Below are 11,217 nucleotides of genomic sequence, written 5' to 3' on the forward strand. Positions count from 1 at the left end.
TTTAGCCATCAAGAACTGCGATCAATATATATATTTATAATTCAATCAAACTGCATGCAGGGCAACACAGTGATGCAGTAGGTAGTGCTGTCGCCTCACAGCAAGAAGGTCGCTGGTTCGAGCCTCGGCTGGGTCAGTTGGCGTTTCTGTTTGGAGTTTGCATGTTCTCCCTGCGTTTGCGTGGGTTTACTCCGGGTGCTCTGGTTTCCCCCCACAGTCCAAAGACATGCGATACAGATTAATTGGGTAGGCTAAATTGTCCATAGTGTATGTAAGTGTGCGAATGAGTGTGTATGGGTTTCCCAGTGATGGGTTGCGGCTGGAAGGGCATCCGCTGCGTAAAACATGTGCTGGATAAGTTGGCGTTTCATTACGCTGTGGCGACCGCAGATTAATAAAGGGACTAAGCCGAAAAGAAAATGAATGAATGAATGAATAAACTGCATGCAAAACAGATACAACAATCACATTAATCTGTTACAACTTCTACTGGTCTCTTATACACTCAGAATAAAAGGCAGGGCTCTCCTAAATGTTTACTTTTGATACTATACAGTATAGGGGATTGCCAAAAAACTTTCTACAAATTGCAAGGTTATCAATTCATCTTTTCACTTAAATAAATCATATTCATTATGGTCATTTACACTTTCCCTGGGAAAAGCTGTTGGAATATTGAATGCAAGATACTGTATAAATCTTTAGCAAAACAACATATTACCAATTATATTATAAAGAAATAAACAACACACGATGCATAATGAAAATGTGTTATTTTTGTTGTTCTTGATTTCTGCAGCGCTGTAATAATGGAAATGAGGCTGTGTAGTCCCTTCCAGGTTTTCTCCCAAAAGCTTTTTTTCCATATAGTAAAAAAAACCCTATTTTATCATTCTTATGTAATGGGAAGAATCCTAGAACCTGTGAGGAGCTTCTTGAAAGAAACAGACCCCTGGGAGGTTTAGTGCTTCCTAATTTTATTAGTAACTACTGGGCCGCTAACCCCCAAAAAATTGTTAGTTGGTATAATATGCCTGAGGTTGATTGATATAAAGCTGAAGCAAATGCCTGTATTTCTACATTAATAACAACGAAGTTATCATTTTCTCCCTCTAAATATTCTTCAAACCCTGTTATATGCTCTACACTTAAGATATGGTCCCAAGATAGAAACAAACTAACCGATTTTTCTATGCTAAGCCCTCTATGTAATAACCATTTCTTCCCTAAATAGATTTAACATATTTTCAGCGGCAGAAGGTATGGTTAGCCAGATGTTGGGGCTTCTAGACAACACCTTCACTAATTTTAGTGACCTCTCTATAAAATTTAAATTGTCACACTCCAATTTACTTCATTATTTTCAAGTCTGACACTTTATTCAAGATCAGAGCTCAACTTTTCCTGACCTACCACCTGCTTCATTGCTGGATAAAATTCTACAATCTTTTAATGCTGAACCAGTGGCGTTCCTGCTGTGAGGCAACAGTGCCACCCTATAAGCGAAGGATAGGTGTGGAAGGGGGGATTCTTCAAGACGAAGATGACTGGAGCAGAAAGCTCAGGTAATTTATAGTGTGTCAGACTCAGTATTCATTTGATTGGTGCAGATATGCGGAGCTAATGCGGTACAAGCTGTGTTCAATCATAAGCAGGTGATCCTCTCGAAATTAGTTTATAAATAAACCACACTTAATTGACAGAATTAAAGGAGAGTCTAAAGGACATTGGAACTGAAATACCTGAAATACCTCGCCTCCACTACTTTCTTAGCGAGGAGAAGAATATTACTTGAGTGGAACTCAGTAGCCCCACCTAAAGCTTCAGTGTGGATGTGTGATCTGATTTTATATTTAAAATGATTGAAAATTAAATATTTAATGAAGAGATCTGTCCAAAAATTTTATGAGACATGGCTACCTATGATCACATATTTTGAAAAAAAATAAATAAATAAAAATGAAGACTTTCCCCTTTAACAGATTTATATAATAAAAACAGGTTTAAATGTGATCACCAATATAGTTTGGTTTCATATTTATGTAGAAGACCACTATAAATATGTCAGATTATTGATTTGTATTATCATGTAGGTATTTATATAATTGAATTATTTTTACAATTGATGTTGTCTAATTGTAAATGTATACAATACTGTAAAGTTTATTTTTAATTTCTTTTTTTCTTTTTTTATTATCCTTATTTTTTATTCCAGTTTGCATTAACATTAATGTTATGAAAATGTGTGTTTTTTAAACAAAAGCTTCTATTAGTTATATCAGTTATATCTTGGCAGGTTAAAAGAAAAATCTTGTACACAAAACCAGAGCAACACTCTAGAAGAGAGTAATAATTCCTATATTCTACAATTAATGTTTTTAGGTTCATAATCCTCAAATCACCTTTTATTGTCACATCATCAACAGCATTGAGTGCTAATTCATTAGTTTATTTCTGCAAAGATTTCACCCCAAACATCAACAGGTAAAAGTTTAGCTTTACAAAATTGGTTTTATTCAGACATTTTATTTCTCAAAAAAATCATGAAAAACTGATCTCACTGACGACTGGGTATTCTTTATTTCATATGCTAATATTTTTGCATTAGATAGGTTGTCTTGTCGCCATCTAGTCAGACAAAATATTTAACTCAGAAGCAATAAAATTTCACAAAAAATAACAACACAATGGCAAAAACACTATATAAATAAAAAAAAAAAATGCAATGTTAAAATTCTGAAGAATTTATTGAGTTTATTTTGTTTATTAAATTCATTGAGTGTAAGGGACTGTTTCAACCTGGTTGTTAATCAAAACTTATGTCCTTGGGTTTGTGTTTGATTTCCAGGCTGAAAGTCAGAGGTGCTGCACCTTTTTCTATATTTAGGATCAATTTTGCGTCACAAGGTGATCAGAAAAAAACAAGTCATTATTTGTGGATCATTAATCAGAGAGGATTATATTTAAACAGCTATTTTTAAAGAAACACTCATGGGAGCAAGGAGTTTGTTATGTGCAATTTTGACCTCTTGTGGATTTTTTATTGTATTGAAAGTTCTCTTGTGGTGTACTTCAGATGTAAAAGGTATACTAAAAATTACAGTTGAGTATAATGTAATATTAATTAAATGAATGATTCTTAAGTGTCACTGAAAAGAGTTCACTTTCTCACACAAATAAACTTACTAATACTCTTTTTAAAATTCTTAATGTATTCACTAAAATTTTAAAACACATTCCCCTTATTTTTATATTATTATTTTTTTTGTATATGCTGATCTTAATGATCTTAATCAAATTCCAACTTGATAATTTCAAACATGTTCTTTAGAGTGTGTGACTGCAGCCATCACAAATTTGTTTGTAATTACAGAATACAATTCATTTTTGTTAGTGAAAAGTTCAGAGATCGTCTTGGTTTTGTCAAATAAATAAAGATTTTAAAGTGCATTTTATCCTCACTTCTCACTTTCTAAAAATGTTGGAACGGCATTACACGGTTGGAACGGTTGGAATGTTGGAAATGTTACACAATTTTCTATTCTAAGGACATTTTAATATGAGACGTGTTTTATGAGGTCATTTGCGATTTTTTTACAGTTCAATAGACGTACTGTCCAGGCATTTTTTGCATTTCACCACTAGAGGGCAGCATATAACTGAATGTAAAACGCAATCTTATTTGTGATTAATAAATCATTTATATCACAAGGGAACCTTACTAGCCTTTAATGTCATGATGAAATGTTATATTTCTAATATCTTATTATTCCACTACGGTCTATTTCAAGACAGCTTATCTCTTTATCACACAATTTATGTCTCTCTCTCTCCTGGCAATCCAACACCAGCATAATAAGTTTAAATGTCTGGACAGGTTACACTGAAAAAAAAAAGATGTCTGCAAAATTGTTGCAAACAATTTAAATGTGTTAAATTTAAACAAACAAATTAAACTTAGTAATGTTCAACATAACTTGTGTGTTTACATTTAGTTTGTTTAAATTTGTTTGTTAAAATTAGCCCAAATAAATTGTTTACAAACACTTAACTTAAAAAAATGTAGTAAATCCATGAAATCATCTTTGAATTATTTTTTTTCAGTGCACCTGTGGACCAAAAAGGACAACAAGAGGAAGTAGGGGGAGGTTTTTTGTTTGTTTTTTGTGCAGTCCTTTATTCACAAGGCCTATATTTTGTGTCAATAAAAAAACACTGATCAGTGAAAAAATATATTAATTGCCATCAGCTCATTAATCCATTAGGAAGAAACAACAAATGTGCAACAACTTTACTTTGTTCAGTGGTGACGTTTTTCATTCGGGTGGTGAATAAAAAAATCTCAGTGACCCTGTTTGCTTAAAATGTCAGGCCTCCGGCTTTTTCAGAGAACTTTGTCGTTTTTGCAGAGCGATTTAGTAATAAAGTGACACAGATCTTTTTCTACTGATTATATCAGCTCCATATTATGCTTTTATACTCAACAAGTCCCGATTGTTCTGTCTATGCCTGCAGTTTATACCAAAAACTTGCCAGACATTCTTAGAACAGGATTAATTTTATTAAAAGACTCTATTTAAACATCAAAGCACGGCTTTAAAAAGCTAATGAATTGTATTGGAAATGTCTTGTACTTTGCCACAATTTTTTAAATCGCTAAACTCTAGCCATAAACAAAATAAATAAATTGATAATTTTTGGATGATCAGAAAACCTTATATATCTTTTCCCCAAATGTCATTGGACAACAAAATAGGATGCATTTTCTTTAAAGGTTTTTAGGTACTTTTATACTTTAAAAAACTTTACTGTATAGGGATAAATGTATCAATAAATCTTTGGGATTTGTCAGATTTTACTTATTGATTTAGAGATTTAACAAAAATGTATCTTTTGTTCATTTACGCTGCATTATTTGTTCAAAGACTTGTAAATAAAATTGAAAATCAATCAATCAATCAATCAATCAATCAATCAATCAATCAATCAATCAATCAATCAATCAATCAATCAATCAATCAATCAATCAATCAATGCCAAACTGTTAAACGACGCCTCTATTTAATAACTCAGCTTCCCAAAATCTTGTTGAGACCTCTGTTTTTATGATTGTCGAGCACTACATGTGTTCAGACCGTTCAGACGCATCTGAGCAGTTGTGTGCCAGTGAATGGGCTGATATTATTGGTGCGTCACATATGGAGGAGGAGCTTCAGTCGAACACAGACTGATGTGCAGCGCAGAAGAGCAGAACACTCACACACACACTGCTGTCAAAGTCATCGCTGAGGCGCTCATATAAACATACAGATGCCCAGTCTGCGTATTTGCATATTTTTTTATACTTTGGGGTAACTCGCACAAACATACTCGGGCTTCATCAGCTGCTGGTTTAAAGTGGACTATGAGAGATGGAGCTGCATTTCCATGAAAGTTTGATGCGGTGTAAACCCGTTCATTCAAGTCCTTTTGCGTTTTGTTGAGGACACTTGAGGAGCTGCAATTCTGGATAATGGACATATTTAAACAAGAAGGACAACAGTGAACCTGAGGGCACACAGAAGAGCTGCTGTCGAGTAAAGGAAGATTTAATGCAAACGTTAATGAAGGGAGCGCGTGCGGTACGTTGTGCGGGACGCAGTGAAGCTGCAGGGGTGAACTGATGAGCTCCACGGACGGCCGACAAACAGGTGAGCAAAACACTCCCCCGTTGGTACTGTTTTGATAATGTAAAACCTTAATCAGTTAATCGTACTAGATGGTTTTGTCATTTAGTACTAACTTTAATGTTGACAGCTCTGTCTAATTACCAGTTTAAATCTCATTAAATTACAACAGCATGGTGATGTAAACAGTATACACATTATCATGCAGGTACACAACAGCATGTTAATGCAAACAAGTACACAACACAAACACGAACACAAAACTTGATAACTAATAGGTCTATAACTACAGTAATAAAATAGTATATATATATATATATATATATATATATATATATATATATATATATATATATATATATATATATATATATATATATATATATATATATATGCAAATACAGCTAGCTGTACAAAACAACATCAATTAATATTATAAATTAGGTTTTTAGTAAAAATCAAGTAAAAATGGAGGGTTTGTGTAAATGAAATATTTCAAATAAATAGTCTGGTTGAACTTGTTTACCTGTGGTTCAAATGGTCATGCAGTGCAAATTAAGTGGGTCAGATTCTGCCCTGTTCTCTCTTGAGGCTAATTAGTTGGAATTATCAGTAAAAGAACTCTCCAGTATTTACGCAATTAGTACAGTGATAATCTGTGCAAAAAAGAGAGACTGAAGATTTTTAATAGTTAATTAAGGATCAGGTTTTCATTACTAACTATGCTTTTTTTAGTAAGATGATGAACATTTCTTAGTATTTTAGATTTATTGCTCTCATTTAGATTCAAACAGCATGATTTTTCTGTGGAGACATTTTAATCTGCTGTTTTGTCTCCTAATGTAATTGTGATAAATGAGAACACTCATGATTTTAAACTTCAAAACAGACAGAAACACCTTAAAATCTATATTTTTATGTTTATATATAGTAACTCATCTCATGACATTCATTTCTAGCTGAGAAACAGGCTGAAATTGAAGTCATTAACACTTGTAAATTCTTCGACTGCTCAATTGAGTCATCAGTGAGTCAAATGGATCAGCTGTTTTCATGAACGAATCATTCAGACCAGTTTTGTCAACTGGTCGGTTGATCCATTGAAAAGTACAGGCTCTGGTGATTCATTCACAACTCATATTTTACTTATATTTTAGACTATCAGAAAAAAAAGATGATCTGGAGGCATTAGCAATATTTTGTTAAATTTAATTAACTTACAATAAAACAGATGTAATATGGATAACTTTTTATCCTTTTTATTCCAGGAAATTAATTTATCAGTATTCCACAGATAAAAAAAAGATTTGATGCAGTTGAATAAAGTGACACAAAGAAAAATGTAGAGTCCTAAATAATTGCTATTATGTGTTAATACATTTTGCTAAATTTTTCCAGATTAAAATATATATTTTTAAATTTTTTATTATATAAAATATTAACATTTTATTATTATTAATGATTTTATGTGTTATAATTTACATCATAAATATTATTTTCCTACTCTTTATATAAAGTTGCGTATTTGTGTCCAGTCCAACTTTATTTGATTGCATATAATGCACCTGGGCAATAAACACTATGTAGAAAATAGATGCTTATTAATTGCTTAATTACTTGTTTGATCAAAAACTATAAAAAAAAAAAATCTGCTAAATGCAACTGTAGCACATGAAGTTATTAAGATGCAATTAAACTGAAATTGAAATGAAAATTTGGCAATACTAAAGCTGTAAAAATACAAGTTCATTTAAAGTATTAGTTTGTGTTATCTAAAAATGAATGTCAGTTGCATTTTATCTGTGAATTATTATTTATTAACTGAAAATTTGAAGGTGTTATTTATTTTTATAATGCTCTACATATAATCTTCTCAGGAACTCATCAATGCTTCTCATCAGCCCAGTCCTGACTTTCCAACAGTGAGGCACGAGCACTTTATTTTTGAGCCACAACAGCCCACATCTGGTTGTGTCAAAACCTCAGTGGAGTCATGGGTACCGTCCTATCCCTCTCCCCGGGTCCTCGAAAACCTGGTTACTACGATGACCGGCCTGGGTCTCTAAGTCATTACCCGAGCCTGAGCAGCCGCTCTTTGAACACTCAAAAGGACCGCAGCCTCAAACGCGGCCATTCTATCTTTCTCCCCGCTCTCACCTGGAAACGCCTAGTGGCTTCCACCAAGAAGCGGGGAGAGTCCAAAAAAGCCTATCCTGGAGGTCAAGGGGCCGTTGGGGCCCCTCTCAACAACAATAACATCTACCAGAAGGATCCAATCTTGCACCTCAACCGCGAAAATGTGAAGAAGTCTCTCTCCTGTGCCAATCTCACTAGCTACGATGGTCCAGCTGGTCTGGGCCTGGGCGTTGGGCTGGGATACGGGAAACCGCAGCATATTTCTTCTGTCAAGAAGATTGCACCTACATGCACCTCATCACCCAAGCGTGTGATCGTCCAGGCTTCCACTAGTGAGCTGCTCCGCTGTCTGGGTGAGTTTCTGTGTGCTCGCTGCTATCGGCTCAAACACCTTTCTCCCGCTGATCCAGTCCTGTGGCTGCGTGCTGTGGACCGTTCTCTGTTGCTCCAGGGCTGGCAGGACCAGGCCTTTGTGACTCCGGCCAATGTGGTGTTTGTGTACATGCTGTGTCGTGATGTGGTGGATGGTGATTCGGTTTCTTCAGAGCACGAACTACAAGCAATTCTACTCACCTGTCTGTACCTGTCCTACTCCTACATGGGGAACGAGATCTCGTACCCGCTCAAGCCCTTCCTGGTGGAGGCTGGTAAAGAGGCATTCTGGGACCGTTGTCTGGCCATTATTGATGTGACCAGTGCCAAGATGCTGCGCATCAACGCAGACCCACATTTCTTCACGCAGGTCTTTGCTGATCTAAAGAGTGAAGGAGGTTGCAGTTTGCAGGACTACGCTAGAGTTTTGGATCGGTGAAAAGAGGAACTGGCAGATTTTCTCTGCAAAACAACACTGTCATCATCCCACAACATCACTTTGGCCCCCTATATGCCTTGTCGCACAACAGTGGGACTCACTTTTACTGTAAGAAACAATCCTGCTGAAAAGACCAGTTTAGACCTGTATGAATGTCCAGGCTGAGTTATGTTGGTTTGGTGTTGCTACCATCTGTGATAGTCTTTGCAGTGGGAAGAGAAAGCATATAGTATGACAATACCATACAATCTTAATAATTAAGTTTCTTAATTGGCCTCGATCATACCCTGAAGAACGAAGTAAACTTTTCCAGTCTACAAAACGTTCTTTATAGGGGGAAACGTTTCTTTTCATCATTGACATGTTACAAATATATGGTTCTTGTAAGAACTGATCATTGAAACATTCGTGCAACCCAAATGGCTCAAGTATGGAATTGCTGTCAAATCCTTTATTTTTAAGAGTGTATAGTGGGAAAGGTAATGATTATGAAACGATGATGAAAATACTTTTTAGATATTAGACTAATTGTTCTCTGGCAGTTTTTTGTGGAACCCTAATTTTTATTTTTTATTTTGAAAGGCTCTTTTTAAAAAAGAGTGTACGCAAAGTTGATCCCACCATTTCAAGCCCATCATAGTAAAAAATTAAACACATTAATACTTTGAGAATTAACATCAAAAAGAAGGGAGAAATTTGTCCTTTTGAAACTTAAGCTGTTGTCAAACCCTGCCTTTTTCTGATGTAGTTACAAGTCCTTTGTTTAACCTTTCATTCCTCTACATTTTCAACAATTATTCTGAAAGAAACTACAAGAAAAACCATCTAACCAACAAGGACAATGTTAGTGGGAGTGTGTATGTTTGTGTGTGACAGGCAGCAAACGGTGAGCTTCAACAGCTGTTGGTTGTCTTGTCGCCCTTCCTTTATTTCATGTGCTGGACTTTGGGGCACCAGCTGCAATGGCATTAACAAGATTAACAGATTAGTGTCACACACACACACACACACACACACACACACACACACACACACACACACACACACACACACACACACACACACACACACACACACACTGAAAGACAATTCTCAATGCCTCTCCTTGCTCGCCAGCTCTATAGGTTGAATGGTTAATCCATATAGGCCATACACACTAAGTTATGTTCTGAATTGCACGTCTTAGTAACAGTACAGTGTCATTGAAAATTCGTGTCAAGTTTGAATGAGTCTATAAGTATATGATATCCTGCTAGAGCGTGATGGATATGAATAAATAGTCCTGGATTCTCCAACGAAAGATCAGGTGCAGTCAAATACTGCTTATTACTTGTATCTGCATCTTCTCTCTTTAGAGGAACATTGATTTCAATGTCAGTTTCTTTCTGGGTTTAGTTCCTTAAATCTGAATTCAAAAGTGAAATTGTTTATCTCAACAACAAATGTTGTGGGGGTTTGTCAAAAAATCAAACAGATGAAGGCATCACACTAAAAATATTAGTGTAGATACTATTTTTGCTAGTAAATTTCTGAAACATTTATCAAAAATTGAATATTTTGAATCTTTTAATTATTATTTTTATTATTATTATTCATTCATTGATTTTCTTTTCGGCTTAGTCCCTTTATTAATCCAGGGTCGCCACAGCGGAATGAACTGCTAACTTATCCAGCACATGTTTTACGCAGCGGATGCCCCTCCAGCTGCAACCCATCTCTGGGAAACATCCATACACACTCATACACTACGCGAACGCAAGGAGAACATGCAAAATTCACACAGAAACTCCAACTGACCCAGCCGAGACTCGAACCAGCAACCTTCTTGCTGTGAGCCGACAGCACTACCTATTGCGCCACTGCGCTGCCTATATTATATTATATTATATTATATTATATTAAAATTTGTCTTGTCTTTCACCACCGACATATAAAACATATTTTTTTCTCATCGAATTAAGCATATTTTCTGACCTTACTGGCAGATTTTTGTTCTTATAAGCATGAACTCACTTCATTTTGATCCATTGTTCTGTAAAGAAGACTTAACTTCTTATTTTGCATCTTAATTTGAAAATAATTCGATTAAGCAAGACAAAGAATTAAAATAAATCTTCCAAACCATTTATCGTATAATTTAAAAATAAAAAATTACAATGTAAATATTGTCAGTGGCCCATGCACATGCTGATACAACAGTTGCCCTCTTCTTCGGGTCAGGATTTCTTGTGTCAGTGCTCAGACAGAAGAGCAGAGACAGCAGCATGTGGCACGGCAAGCACTCGTTAATCTTATTGTGGCGTTTTAAGGCAGGGTTATGGGTGCCATATTCCAAATCCCCCCGCAAAAACAACTTTAAACTTTTACTGCAGCCCACGCATGCTCTTAAATATGAGCACACAAGCTCACTCACAACCATTACAAATACAATCTCAGGCTAGTAATTGCAAATGCAGTAATATGCACGTGCACATGCATGCACCTTCTCCCACATGCTGAAATGATAATCCGCTCTTGATCCTTGCCAGCTATTGGCTAGAATGAGCTGAAAATGCCATATTAACAAATTGGCATTCAGATCAGAAGAGATTTCACTCTGGAAAT

At 35.4% G+C, this 11,217-nt stretch overlaps 1 protein-coding gene across 1 annotated transcript; it reads left to right on the plus strand.

The window, feature by feature from the left end:
* Positions 1 to 5,272: 5,272 nt before the first annotated feature.
* Positions 5,273 to 10,477, plus strand: si:dkeyp-92c9.2 (uncharacterized protein LOC571482 homolog). The gene is made up of 2 exons (XM_056479999.1): positions 5,273 to 5,690; positions 7,544 to 10,477. The coding sequence occupies exon 2, from the start codon at positions 7,660 to 7,662 to the stop codon at positions 8,611 to 8,613; it is 954 nt and encodes a 317-aa protein (XP_056335974.1). The 5' UTR covers positions 5,273 to 5,690; positions 7,544 to 7,659; the 3' UTR covers positions 8,614 to 10,477.
* The last annotated feature ends 740 nt before the right edge of the window (positions 10,478 to 11,217 follow it).

This window comes from Danio aesculapii, chromosome 19, assembly GCF_903798145.1.
Source record: "Danio aesculapii chromosome 19, fDanAes4.1, whole genome shotgun sequence".
NCBI classification, from domain to species: domain Eukaryota; kingdom Metazoa; phylum Chordata; class Actinopteri; order Cypriniformes; family Danionidae; genus Danio; species Danio aesculapii.

Coding starts and splice junctions, on each gene's coding strand:
- si:dkeyp-92c9.2 (XM_056479999.1), top strand. CDS start 7,660: ATGGGTACCGTCCTATCCCTCTCCCCGGGTCCTCGAAAACCTGGTTAC.